This window comes from Lepus europaeus, chromosome 17, assembly GCF_033115175.1.
Source record: "Lepus europaeus isolate LE1 chromosome 17, mLepTim1.pri, whole genome shotgun sequence".
NCBI classification, from domain to species: Eukaryota; Metazoa; Chordata; class Mammalia; order Lagomorpha; family Leporidae; genus Lepus; species Lepus europaeus.
The window spans coordinates 8970380-8985315 of NC_084843.1; the positions used below are offsets into that span (position 1 = coordinate 8970380).

General features: G+C 42.5%; 1 protein-coding gene across 7 annotated transcripts in view; it reads left to right on the plus strand.

The window, feature by feature from the left end:
* The window catches only part of ATE1 (arginyltransferase 1), a 239049-nt gene that overhangs the window by 51617 nt on the left and 172496 nt on the right, over positions 1–14936 (plus strand). For all 7 annotated transcript variants that reach the window (XM_062215033.1, XM_062215034.1, XM_062215035.1 and 4 more), the window contains exon 8: positions 4513–4545. In XM_062215033.1, the coding sequence (XP_062071017.1) occupies positions 4513–4545 (33 nt within the window). The remainder of the gene's footprint in view (positions 1–4512; positions 4546–14936) is intronic.

Consider the following 14936-nt stretch of genomic DNA (forward strand, 5'->3'; position numbering starts at 1 on the left):
ACAGGACTACATATATTAGAAGATTTTTATTGTCATCTTCTCAGACATATAGAAGCTTAGTGTCTTGGCCAAGCTTCCAGGTCTGATTAAAAGCGATAGCCATTGGAGGGTGAACCAACGGCAAAGGAAGACCTTTCTTTCTGTCTCTCTCTCTCTCTCTCTCACTGTCCACTCTGCCTGTCAAAAAAAAAAAAAAGAGGCACTACAGTCCTTTCAGCTACGCTGCTAACAAATGAAGTGGAGAATAGCAGGAAAAAATGATTTGTGGGGATTAACGTAAGCTGCCCTTTCTGCTCCTCCAGGATAAAGACCTTAACGTGGACTCTCAGTGCAGACGTAATTCTCATCTTGGTGTCGAGAGACTTGTAAATGGGTGCTCATGGGGCTAGGCAGCCTGGGAAGGTTTCTGTTTTCTGCAGGAAAGAATGAAGCAGTGACACTATATGGAACCAGATTAACTCCTAAGAACTGTAGATTTATGTGTGACACATTATTTATTTATTTATTTACCTGAAAGGAAGAGTTACAGAGAGGCAGAGGCAGAGAGAAGTCTTCCATCTCCTGGTTCACCAGATGGCTGCAGTGGCCGGAGCTGTGCTGATCTGGAGCCAGGAGCTTCTTCTGGTTCTCCCATGCAGGTGCAGGGGCCCAAGGACTTGGGCCATCTTCTACTGCTTTCCCAGGCCACAGCAGAGAGCTGGATCAGAAGTGGAGCAGCCAGGACTCAAACCGGTACCGATATGGGGTGCTGGCACTGCAGGCTGCAGCTTTACCTGCTATGCCACAGCGCCAACCCTGAGTGTGACGCATTCTTAACATAAAACTTAATTTTATACTGCTTTAAAGCAATTTAAAATAGTGTAAGTAGGAGTATGTACCAGAAATGGTGGGGGTGGGGGTGATGGTGGTGGGGGTGGAGAATAATGTTATGTTACTTAACGTAAGATCTTAACTGAATTAAGGGCTCCAGATTCCTGATAGAATTTAGTATTTTACATTGAGGTGTGATTTACATTGTTAACTGCAAAATTTTCAATCAGTTTTTTTTTTAAATATTTATTTATTTGACAGGCAGAATTAGGATAGAGAAGGATAGACAGAGGTGAGATCTTCCATCCACTGGTTTACTCCCCAAATGTTTGCAATGGCCAGGGCTGTGCCAAGCTGAAATCAGGAACCAGGAGCTTCCTCTGGGTCTCTCACATGGGTGCAGCGGCCCAAGCATTTTGGCCATCTTCTGCTGCTTTCCCAGGTGCGTTAGCAGAGAGCTGGATGGGAAATGGAGCAGCTGGGACACAAAACGGCACCCCTATGGGATGCTGGTGTCACAGGTAGTAGCTTAACCCCCTACACCACCATAACGGCCCCTAAATGAAGTTTTTGTTAGATTATAACCTAAAACACTCAGAGCTCTCCCCTGCCAATTTGCTAAGACAGTGGGTACCATATGATAAATGAAAGGCCAAGGAAATAAGGTGTTTCCCTTTTCTTTGAAATACAGGAATTTAGACAGTATTTCTTATAAAAATAAAAAGACATTTCAGGAACATAGTGACTTAAATTACTTATGTGTTAAATGTTTTATATTACAAAGATAAAATAATTATAGCTTTACTGGGATCTTTTGACAAAATCAGTAGTGGGTATTCCAGTAATTTGTGTGGTTAATAACAAGTCTTGGAAAAAGAAATAACTTATTAATTGTAACTGATAGGTCTAATTATAATTTTTAAATTAAATTTATCATTCATAAAATTGTGCATATATATGGGGCACCATAAAATGTTTTGTGCAGTATCCATCCAGGGTGAATATATTTACCCTCTCAAGCATTTAACATTCCTTTATAGTGAAAGTGTCCAAAATTCTATCTTATAGGTTTTATTTATTTATTTATTTATTTATTTTTTATTTGAAAGTCAGAGTTAAACAGAGAGAGAAGGAGAGAGAAAGAAAGAGAGAAATCTTCATCTGCTGGTTCACTCCCCAAATGGGCATAATGGCCAGAGCTGTGACGATCTGAAGCCAGGAACCAGGGGCTTCCTCCAGGTCTTCCTATGCGAGAGCCATTTACGGATGGCTCATTTACAGATTTGTATAATAGCTAACTTGCACTTACAGGAGAAACCATAGAAATCTACAGTATACAATTTCTGATTTTGAAATAAAGATTCCTGGTGCCTTGTTTTCCATGTTGTGAAATTTAGTCTCTCAGCTGGCACTCTACTCTCGGGCGTAAAGGCAGCACTGTCTTAGGTTAGCCTGCTGCGCGAGGACTCAGGAGTCCAGAGCTTGCATTTTCAGTTTCAGTAAGCTTATTTGTTTCATCAGTATTATGAAAACTTAATGTTTTAGCATATCTTGCACTTTCAGAAAGTTCTCAACAGTTAATTAAAATGCATGTTGATATTTAGATTTAAAAATCCTCGCAGTCTCTGTATTTTAATATATGCTGTCGTCTGGAACTGGATGACACTTGTTAATTGCATAGCTTTGGCATGCAGTGATGAAATTTTAGGATTGTCTTTAGTTTTCTTGATGAGGTTCTGCTGCAGGTTGAGTAGATCATGTCTGAAATGCTTGGGACCAGAAGTGTTTTGAGTTTTGGAATATGTGCATATATGCAATGAGATGTCTTGGGGAAGGGACCAGAGTCTAAACTAAAAATTCATTTTTATCGTACACACATATCTCGAAGGTAAGTTCATACAGTATTTTTACTGTACCTGTTTTGACTACAACCAATCCCATGAGGTCAGGTGCAGAATATACAACTTGTGGTGTCATGTCGGTGCTAGAAGAGTTTCGGGTTTTGGAGCATTTCAGATTTTTAATTACGGATGCTCAACCTGTAAAATATGTGAGTGTTAACTTCATGGTTCATGTTGCAGCTGTAACTTTATTTAGAAAACTATTTTAGATTTCTCTCAACTTTGTGAATGTAAAGCATTTTTAGAAACTTCACAAGACACAATCATATCATGAACCCTGTGTGTAACTCATCTTCTATTCTCATTTAGTATCATCAGTAAAGTTTGTATCTACACACTTCTTTCATACACTCCCCCCACTCTCCCCACCGGGTTTATCTGGAAGGAAATTTCAGATATCATTTAATTTCATTGATAAATAAGTGTATCTGGAAAAAATATAAATTATCTGTGTTCCCTCTGGCTTGGTTTGTTGTGGAGAGGAAGTTAGTGCTTGGAAGAAAGCCTATCTTTGCATTTTATTGTAATTAGTTTGTATTTAGAAAGATCAAGAGTTTATATACTTGGATATTTATTATCCAAAGGATTTGAAACATTGCTTCTGTAAATATAACATCTTGGAAACATTACGAACTAGAGTCATGTGCATGCATGGAGTTACCGTGAGTTTTCATTTCAGAGCTGACCCACAGCCTGCTTTGTCATCTATTTATGTCTCCCCTTCCAGTAATTTTAATGCTTTTTTATTTTTTTTATGACAGGCAGAGTGGACAGTGAGAGAGAGACAGAGAGAAAGGTCTTCCTTTTTGCCGTTGGTTCACCCTCCCATGGCCGCCGCGGCTGGCGCGCTGCGGCCAGCGCACCGCGCTGATCCGATGGCAGGAGCCAGGTGCTTCTCCTGGTCTCCCATGGGGTGCAGGGCCCAAGCACTTGGGCCATCCTCCACTGCACTCCCTGGCCACAGCAGAGAGCTGGCCTGGAAGAGGGGCAACCGGGACAGGATCGGTGCCCCGACCGGGACTAGAACCCGGTGTGCCGGCGCCGCAAGGCGGAGGATTAGCCTAGTGAGCCGCGGCGCCGGCCTCCCCCTTCCAGTACAGTAATTTGTCTATCTGCTGAGAAGCAGGCATGGCGCCCTTAGTGTCAGGTGGTAATCCGTAAGCCTGTATGTCAAAGAAAGGAAAAAGTGAAGGAGAAGGGAGGAAGGGAAGAGAAGAAGAAAGGAAAGCAGGGGGAGAGGACGGGAAGGTGATGGACAAGAGAAGAGAACGGGCAGACCGAGGTGCACATCTCGGGTGGGTGGGCGCAGACTGCGGAGCTGGAACCTGCCCTGTCTCCCTCTCCCAGCCTCCTTTCTTGACTTTGGCTTCCTTTGGCTCTCCCTTTTTCTTGCTTCTCTGTTTGGAGTGTGTTGTCTTCTCTAGGCATTTTTAAAATGTTGTTCATGGCATGCAGGGTCAGGAAGCTTGTGGATTCCTCCCTTAGATGGTATTTTTATTATATAGGGGTTGTGAGATAACACTTAAAAATATTTTAGGGTTTTTCTTGTACTTTGTTTTTAGAAAAAAATTTGAAGAATATTTAAACAAATTGAAGTAGTATGTACTTTGGGCTGCTTAGAACCTTTCTATACTCTGGATGCATTTTACAGTGTGTGAAATCCTTAATTTTATATAGGTCATTGAGTTTACTGTAGATGCTCTTCCTGGAAAATTATGTAATAATTATTCCTTTTTCTTTGTGTTCTCTTTTGCTGCCCATTTGTTGGATGAAATCGTTTCTTTTCAAATTTGACTGGCAGTTCACAAGATTCCTCTGCAGTTCCCCCTTGGAGGTAAGAGTTTACTTGTTGATCTTAATGCTAGAATTGCTAACTGAACATCACTATGGGGGTCTTGCATCAGGCATTTAGTTGACAGGTTAGGAGTGGTTACTTTGTAGCATATGTAACTTTAATAATAGTAATGGTATGAATGCATTGTGTTTTGGGATAAAATTTACTACCAGTTACAGCAATAAACATTTGTAATGGATCATTGTCTCCTGTAAGTACTTTTTTTTTTTTTTTTCAGTAAGAGTGAAATCAGTCTTTGACTTTAAAGAGCTTTGCTGTGTCTCTGTTACTCCCATAACTGTTCGTTTAATATCACCTTTATTCTCTGTAAATTGCCTGGGTTGAAGAGGAACTGGAGAAATCATAGGCAGGGGAATCATCAAGGAAATTTCAGTTGGTTCCAAAGAGATCATGAGCTGGGGAGAGAAGAGCAACGGGCATAAACTTGGTTGGCTTCTGTCAGAACAGGTGCTATTTTTGGTGCTCTATTTGCTTTTTCGTTTGATTATCATCATGGTTCTTAATGTACAACTGGGAATCCAGTGATAAAGTTGAGATAAAGCCTATTAGACATCTGGAGAATCAGATACCATTGTGAGCTGTGGTTGCAGGAAGACATGGGGATAACCTGAACAGAGGAGTGAACGGTGGGGGGCAGGGTGCGCAGCGGCGGCTGCGCTGAGAATGGACCCGAGTTTGAGCGCATGTCTTCCTTGAGATGCTGGGCTAGTCACAGCCTCCTGAGACTCCGTTTTCTCACATTGAAATGCAGTAATGATTCTTCATTCCGCCGTGGGCAGGTGTAAATGGGAGCAGTTAGCACTGTGCCGTAAATCCTAGTGAACCCGAGTGGTCTCCTCTTCAGCTGCACATCTAAGACTCTGCTCCTTGCCTTCACTCCTGCTTCCCTTTGTGTCTGCTGCTTATTCTACTTTATGTTCTTTCCCCCGCTACCAACTTACTCAAATCGTGTTCCTCTTCAAGATGAGCCTTGGTGCATGTCTTCTGATCTCTCCTTTTCTGCTTCTCTGACCCTTATTGTTAGGTGGTATGGCCTGGCTTGGCCCGTTGCGCACTCCTGGTGGCCAGTTTGAGTGACCCCCAAGGGAAGCAGACCAGACCAGACCAGAAAGCCTAGAGCCATCCAGGTTTGGTAACGTTTTGAACTGCCCAGCATGGAGTACAGTGCTGCCCTGGGAGCCGCTGCTGGTCTGTGAAATGAGAGACTGGGCTGGCTCACACACCAGTTGTTTAATCCGTCTGAGCTGCTGTTGTGTAATCTAAAAATGGAGTGAATAATACTTAAAGAGTATTTAAAATTAAATGAGGATTTGTGGCAAACACAGCACAGTGCATGGCACATAGAATTTTAAATTAGATAGGAGGAAAAAACTAAACCGTAAGAAACTTGGAGATAATGTGTTATAACCTACTATTGTAAAGACTTACTTATTTATTTGAAAAGCAGAGTTACAGAGAGAGACAGATCTTCCGTCTGCTGATTCACTTCCCAAATGACCACATTGGCCTGGGGGTGGGCCCAGGCAGAAGCCAAGAGCTTTATCTGGGTCTCCCACGTGGGTGCAGGAGCCCAAGGACTTGGGCCATCTTCTTCTGTTTTCCCAGGAGGATTAGCAGGGAGCTGGATTGGAAGTGGAGCAGATGGGACTTGAATCAGTGTCCATATGGGATGCCAGCGCTGCCGCAGTGGTTTAACCTGTTGTGCCACAGCGCCCACCCCATAACCTGCTCTTTAGTTGAGGAAGCACCCTCTATCTACAGCAGTAATAGGAAATATAGTTGAAAGGCAATTTGAAAAAAGTGTGATAAAAAAGGTCATTATATTCATATAATGATTTTTAAAAAAGATTTAAAAAATTTTCTTGATAAAGTTATAGATGGAGAGAGGGAGAGACAGAGAGAAAGGTCTTCCATCTGCTGGTTCATTCCCCAAATGGCCACAATGGCCAGAGCTGGACCAATCTGAAGCCAGGAGCCAGGAGCTTCTTCTAGGTCACCCAAGTGAGTGTAGGGGCCCAGGCACTTGGGCCATTCTCTGCTGCTTTGTCAGGCCATAAGCAGAGAGCTGGATCAGAAGAGGAGCAGCCTGGACAGGAACCAGCACCCATATGGGATGCTGGTGCCACAGGTAGAGGTTTAGCCTACTGTACCACAGTGTTCAGCCCTTGTAATGATCATTTGTAATCAAAACATGCTGGTGCAGTTTGATTTATGATGGGAGTTATGTCCTGATGATGTCATCCTAGGTTGAAAATATCATAAATGAGCAATGCGTTGGATACACCTAGCTTTCTTAGCACTGTGGTTTAGCAACAGAGCACACTTAACAGCAGTTGTCACGTTTGTGATCCTGCTGTGCGTAGCCTTGGAGAGTGTCTTAATGCAGTTTTCCTAGCCCAGAGAAGGATTCAGAGCACAGTTTCTGCTGAATGTGTACCACTTGCACGTCATAAGTTGACTGTCCGTTTACAATTTTCTTTCGCATAAAATTTAGTTGGGTTTTCTCAGGTGGCTGTTCAAACAAAATACAAGTAGTAATAAATGTTTTAAAAGTTAAATTATATCGTAATCAAATGCAGTTTAAAACAACAATGACATACAATTCTTAACTGTTAAGATGCCCTACCCTTCCTTTTTTTAAAAAAAAATTTATTTATTTTACTTGAAAGTCAGAGTTACACAGAGAGAGGAGGGACAGAGAGAGAGAGAGAGAGAGGTGTCTTCCTTCCGCTGGTTCACTCCCCAAATGGCCGCAATGGCTGGAGCTGTGCTGATCTGAAGCCAGGAGCTAGGAGCTTCCTCCCATGTGGGTGCAGGGGCCCAAGAGCCTGGGCCATCCTCCACTGCTCTCCCAGGCCACAGCAGAGAGCTGGATAGGAAGTGGAGCAGCCGGAACCCGAACCGGCGCCCATATGGGATGCCAGCACTGCAGGCAGTGGCTTCACCTGCTATAGCACAGCAGAAGATGTTATCAGGTGGAATGTTTGTACATTTCTTTTTTTTATAGAGGGCAGTTTGGCCTTACACTTGTGGTCAAGTAATTTTATTCTGAGAATCACTGCCAGAGAGAGAAGCAAAGCTGGAGACAAAACTGCTTAAAAATGTTTATTAGGCATTGTTTATCATATCAGGACATCATGAACTACCTGAGTGTTCAGTGGTAGGAAGATGCCAAGTCGTCGTGACACAGCCATGAGTGGAGTACGTGAGTGTGTGCTGATGAGTAATAAGTCTAGCATGTTTTTGCTATGTTAAGAGATAAAAGGATGCAGAATTACACATGCAAATTTCAGTTTAAAATGTACCTTAGTATACAGAATATTAGGAAGAAGATACACAAGATGTTTAACATGAATTACAAAATGTTAAGTTGTTTTACCCTTTACTCTTCCAGTAAAGGATCATGGTGGGTAAGGTATATTGATAGTTTTTTGGTAATGATTTTTTTAAGATTTATTTTATTTGAAAGAGTTAACAGAGAGAGGTAGAGACAGAGAGAGGTCTTCCATCTGCTGGTTCACTCCCCAAATGGCCACAATGGCCAGAGCTGAGCCATTCTGAAGCCAGCAGTTTCCTTCAAGTCTCCCATGTGGGTGCAGGGTCCCAAGGGCTTGGGCCATCCTCCACTACTTTCCCAGGCACATTAACAGGGAGTTGGACTGGAAGTGGAGCTGCCAGGCCTTGAGCCAGTGCCCATATGGGATGCTGGCACTGCAGGCTGGGGCTTTAACCTGCTGCATCACAGCGCTGACCCCATTGATGATTTTTTCAAATCAGTGTTGGACAGATATCAGAGAGTTTCAGCAACAGTGTAGGGGAGTGGCCGGAAATCAGTGTTTTTGAGCAGAAGGCAATTAGGCTGGGTTAGCTTCTGCGCAGTTTGTGACTAGGGAGGCTGGAGTGCCATGTCCATTTCCCTGGGGAATAACAGTTTGAGGAAAATACCATTGGCAAATAGCCTTCCAGATGGAGCTCAGCCGACTTCTCAAGTGTGAGCTCCTGAGAAAGGACCCCATGTTTCGAGTTTCCATGCTGGGTATAACGAGTAATCCATAGTAGATGCTGACTTAGTAAATATTTATTTAATGAGTGAATGAAGAAGTTAATGAACAAGCTTGGTGGAACTGAGGCTGAGGGCTACCAGTTGTTATCCATAATTTGACAAGACTCAGATAAAAGCAGACAAGGTTTGCTGGTTATATTTTAATGTGGTTAAGTCATCTGTCTTCCCAGCTAGATTGTAGCTTATGATTTGGGAACTTTTAATTTTCATCTTTAGGTGCTCTCTCTAATGGATAGGACTTGGCATGTGCCAACTCCACCTAGATTGAACCAAATATATGTGTTTTAAATATATCTTATCACACTGGTTAAATAGTGGGAATGTAAGTGTGGCAGTTTTGCTCTTTGGTGAAAAGTTAAAGGGGAAGCATCATGATCAAGGTTAAATGATAGTTTCTGGTACTCACTTAATGGTTTGGCATTGTCAAGTAATTTACCTTGGCTAAATTGACCTTTTTTGGTACTCTGTTTATGGACTTAGGGGAGGAACACATTAAAGTTAAAAATGAGTATTGTCTTTTTTATTTGTATGGCAAATATCTTGAGGCCTTTCTGTTGCTGTTTTTCTAGCCGGGAGTTCCACAGCGGCTGCCGCCGCCTTCCAGCAGCACTGCACTCAGATTTCCATACCTTTGTTCCGACACAGCCAAGGAGCCAAAGCAAAGTTGAGGCAGGCGAAGGCTGGCTGGCTCTAAATGTTTAATTGTGACATTAAGCTTGTGTTTTAGCTGGAGAAGGAAAATTACAAATATGATAGATAACCCAACACCTTCCCTAATTTTGAATGAAAGAAAAACAATTCTAGTGGAGACGATAAAACACATGAGACTTACAGTTGCAAGTAAAGCAGACTTCAAATTCATTTTGTCCATATAAACTTCTGTGAATGAACCGTGTCCCTTTGTTGTAAGTCCTAAGCAGTTAACTGCCACATGAATCTAATGAAATTGTCAGGTTATAGTAATTACATCAGTAATTTGATATGTTGTCATTTGAATGGACCATGTGTGGAGAGTCGGTTACTTCCCTCTGTGGGGCTGACCCTTTTCCATTCCTGTAAGCTGAAGACTAATAGAGCTCATTAAGCTTTATGGGTAAAGAGCTTTTATCACCTCGTCAAGTCAGGCGGCGTGTTTCCCGTATATTCCCGATTTCGTGTGGCTGGGTAGCGGCTGCTGTGCTCTCCCTGCTAGGTTGACATCGGACCTCTGCCTCACAGACGTTTTATTGACATTTCGGAGTCTGCAGTACATTTTGTGTGGCACCACTTACAGACGTCTTCAATTAAATGTAGGTAAATAAAAGGGATTATGTATCAGAGGCCTAAAGATTCCTGAAATTCTCCTGTGAGCCCTGCTTTGTCAGTTAGTCCAGTAGGGTGCAGTCTTAGCATCACTTCTGGAGGTGGAGAGCTGGGAGTTGGGTCTTTGTAACAAGTTACACCATGTGTGAATCTGGGTCACTTGTGTTTCTCTGCAGGTCTTTCCTTCTGTTTTTTCTCTTTCAGATCAGTTAAAATCTTCAATATTAATTATTAGAGTAATAACTTATTGAGAAGTTAGCGCGTATAGTATTCAGGTTCTATCCTTATTATCACTTGTATTATTTTAATTCTCGCAGAATGTCTATGGGGTGGATATTCACACTTTTCTCATGAAGAAAATTGAATCCAAAGGTAGATTAGGTTGCTAGGTGCTCAGCATCACTACTGCGAGTATATGACAGCAGTTAAAAAGCTGGGAAGGAGAAAATGGAGATACTGAGACTCTTACCTTGCTTGATGAGATATTATGAAATTGGAATAAGTTACAGACATATGTAATAAACCCCAGAGCGGCAGTCCTTAACCTTGCAGTGAGGAGCTCTTCTGTGCGTTGTAGGATGCTGAGCAGCATCTCTGGTCTCTGCCACCCTGACCCCCCACCCCACCCCAAGTTGCAACAGAGTGTCTTAGACTTTGTCAAACGTCCTCAGTTGGCAAAATGGCTCCTGATAGAAAAGTGCTGCCCTAGAGCAAAAGCGAATAAAATATAAGTGGGACAACTATAAAAAACTAGCAAGATGGTCCACGTAAGCCATTCAGATTTTTTTACATTAACTATAAGTAGTATAAATCAAAACTCTGCTGTATGGAAATGTTCTGTGTTTTGCTGTCCAAAACAGTAGCCAGTGGTCAGACTTGGCTACTGAAATCTTTAGGAACTGAATTTAAAATTTGAAACTAGGGGGCTGGCATTGTGGCATATTGGGAAAGGTGCAGCCTGCGGCACTGGCATCCCATATGGGCACTGGTTTGAGTTTGAGTCCTGGCTGCTCCAATTCCAGTGTAGCTCCCTGTTAATGTCTCTGGGAAAGCAGCGGAAGATGGCCCAAGTGCTTGGGGTGCTGCCCCCACATGGGAGACCTGGAAGAATCTCCAGGCTCCTGGATTCTGCTTGGCCCAGCCTGGCCATTGTGCCATTTGGTGAGTGAACCTACAGATGGAAGATCTCTCTCTCTCCCAGAGCCAGTAGTTTCCTCTGGGTCTCCCACGCAGATGCAGGGACCCAAGGACTTGGGCCATCTTGTACTGCTCTCCCAGGCCATAGCAGAGAGCCAGATCAGAAGAGGAGCAGCCGGGACTCGAGCCGGCGCCCATATGGGATGCTGGTGCTGCAGGCTGGGGCTTTAACCCACTGTACCTCAGCACTGGCCCCCTGATTCCACTTCTGATTCCAGTTTCCAGTTCCTTCTGCTACACATTCCTGGAAGCAGCAGGTTATGGCTCAAATACTTGGTTCCTTGCCTTCCAAGTGGAAGACTTGGTTTGATCTTCTGGCTTTGGCCTAATCCGTCTGTGGCTGTTGCAGGCATTTGGGGAGTGAAATGAAAAATGGAAGAGCTCTGTCTCTCTGTCTCTTGGCCTTTCAGGTAAATAAAAACTAATGTGGTTATAAAGTGGGCAAAAGACTTGATTGTGCATGTATCCAAAGAAGACATACACATGACTGATAAGCACATGAAACAGTGCTCAGCGTTCATTCAGGAGGTGCAAGTTAAGATACCACAACAAACCCACTAAATGGCTGTGATTTACAAAAAAAAAAAAAAGAAACAGCAGTAACAAGCGTTGGCAAGGTGTAGTGAAATTGGAATCTTTATACATTGCTGATGGGAATAGGAACAGCACAGCAGTTCCTCAAAATATTAAAGATAAGCTTACTATATGATCCAGAAATTCTACTAAAATTACATATGTGCAAAATGAAAATTTACATTGTTAATGAGATTTATATGTGAAAGCTCATAGCAGTATTCAAAATAGTCAAAAGATGGTAAGAATTTATATTCCCATCAGCTGGTAGATGGATGGACAAATGTGGTCTATCCATACAGTGGAATAATCTTCAGCAATAAAAATGAGTAAACTGCTGACATGTGCTACAGATGAATGAACCTTAAAGACATTATACTAGTGAAATAAGCCAGACACAGGAGATTTCATACTGTGTATCAGAAAACACATCACTGGTTGCCTGGGATAAGGGGTTGGGAGTAGAAGACTGCAAATTGGCTTGAGGGAATTTGGGGCAGTGATAGAAATACATTGGCATTAGATGGTGATGATAGTTTAATAGCTCTGTAAATTTGCTACAGGTCTTAGAATTCCATACTTAAGTTAGATAAATTTTATGATATGTAAAGTGTATCTTAATAAAGCTATGTGAAAAACATGTATCATTTCTTTATTTTTTAAATTCTCAAAATGTTGTAGAAGTGACTCAGTTGACATTCTACCTCTGTACTACATCCCTAGTTGCAGTATGAATGTTATGCACAGTTTTAGTATTTATCAAGATAATTCTGTGTATTGAAGTATGCTATAATTGATATTCTTAATATTAACTGATTAATGCTCTTAATGTGAGAGTTAATATTTTTGATAGTTTATAAACCCATCTTTCCAAGCTTATTTTAGCTTTTCACCTGAAGCTCTACAATACCCTGAGAGAGAATGTGTGTATTTGGTTATACATGCATGTTGTGTATATTTGTGTTTGCATTAATTGCAAGCTGCAGGTAGCAGGGGTGGGGATGTCATGGTCGCTGGCTTTAGAGCCGAGATAGTATTTATTTTGCTGTTAAGGTGAAGCAGAGGACCATAACAACCTAATTCCTGTCTTGGGTCTGCCGGTAGATGGAATGTCATTGCCTGCAGTGGTTATGTAGATGCCAGGCTCTCCCTGCTGGCCAGAATTTGGAAGAAGGAATGGCTGCTACCCACACCTGGGTCCTGTAGAAATGGAGCGAATTTGCAGAGGCAGCCATGGAGGAAGGGGGTGGGCCAAAAGTTGAGCTGTTGAGCTAGGTGAGGGATTTCAAACAATTTAAATATGGAAGATGCTGAGAGTCAGATGTCCACAGAGCTGTGGAGATGAGCCTAGACAGAGCATTGTGCTGGTGAATTGAAAGAGGCTTTTGCCTGCTTTCTGGTCTGATACTCGGGCGGCTCAGCTTTGCTTAAAGAGCCAGGGCCAATAGAACAAGGTAACTAAGGGGAGGCTGGATATCAGAGAATGGTTAGCCCTGAACAGTAAGAAAATGAAAGCTAGGCTGTGCCTTGATCCATGGGTGAAACACAGGTAAGGTGGTCATTGTGTTTGGTATTGTGAAGGTTGGGAAACAGGCATGCTGTCTTCAGGCTGAGTGCCATGCTCTGGAATCAGGTAGAGCAGGCAGGGTTGGCCGGAGGCATCAGTTAGGATTCTGGAGCAGAATCACTTGGGATTGTCATGATTGTTCTCCCTTCACTTGGTCTGGGGCCCTGAAGCGGTTCTGTTGGGAGCAGGGCTGCCAGCAAGTCCAATGGCATGAAAGCAGTTGAACTGAATTGTTCTGCCTTCACCAGTCAGTGGTGCTTGGGCATCTTTCGGAGCTTGCCAGAGTTTTCTCCAGGCTCGCAGGGGCACTCGGTAGATGTTGGTTAGGTGGATGAATCAACTTCTAATTAATTTTGATGTCACTCGAGAGTTGAGCCAACTGTAAGATGAAACCATGTATTTTGTAGTAAAATGATGCCAAGTGGAAGTGTTTCCCTGGAAACTGATCTTGATGATAACCATGCCGAAGTTGCCTCTGAGAGTGAAGGGGAAGCGCCCATAGACTAGGAAACCAAATATCAGATGGGAAAAATTCCGTAAGTTTCCCTGTTGAAGATTGCCTGCAGAGAATGTGGGTTAGTTCAGGCATCCTAAAGCCAGAGTCCATTCTGGATACATTCCTGCTGCATCAGTTCGCTTAGCTAGTATTGATGCTCATCATTACTGTAGGCACCTTTCAGCTGTGTTTGAATTTAGGGTCATCTGCCTTGACAGTTCTCATTGCCCCATTAGATGTGCGTGAATGCTTCAGAAAAAGTTTGAATAGTAAATCCCGGGGTGGATCAGTTTCCATGGGGACATGAGCCTTGTCTGCTGTTGGCCGTCATTGAGTTCTCAGTCTGTGTTGAAACTGTGGGATGTGTTTCTCCCACAAGAAAGATTGGAAAAGCAGGTGTCTTAATTGAACTGACATTAAATCAGGGCTCTTGTAAGGATAGTAACTGGATTCAAAGGTGTATGTTGTAGAGCTCAGTAAATATTGACTACTCTGCAGAATTGAGAAATTTGGGATTCTGTTACTTTTTTTTTGTGAGCCATTCATCACTAGATGTCTTTGTTAGAGAATCAGAATTTAAAACATAAGGAAACATTAAAGAAAGTTGCTCAAGTAGCAGATTTACATCTTAATTTTTATTTATTCTGAAGAACAAACTCAGAAATAAAATTCCTTTCTTATTCCTATCATTAAAATATTTACTGTTAATCCTAATTTTTTTGTCATTTGCAGTGCTTCTGATTTTAACTGTGTTAGGATAAAATTTGATTTGAAATACTCAAATTCCTAAGAATTATGTCATTGATACATACATTTATGTATTTGTCCTCTGAGTTTAGTAAACTGCTGAAGCCTCAATTCATTTTCTAAATATTATTTTTAAAGATTTTTATTTGTTTGAGAGGTAGAGATCCAGAAAGAGCGAGAGAAAGAAAGGTCTTTCATCCACGGTTCACTCCCCAACTGGCTGCAGTGGTGGGGGCTAAGCCTGTCTGAAGCCAGGAACTTCTTCTGGGTCTCCCATGCGAGTGCAGGGGCTCAAGTACTTGGGCCGTCTTCTGCTTTCCCAGGCCACCGCAGAGAGCTGAATTGGAAGAGAATTGGCGCCCATATGAGATGCTGGTGCCACAGGTGGAAGCTTAGCTTACTATGCCACAGCGCTGGCCCCTATT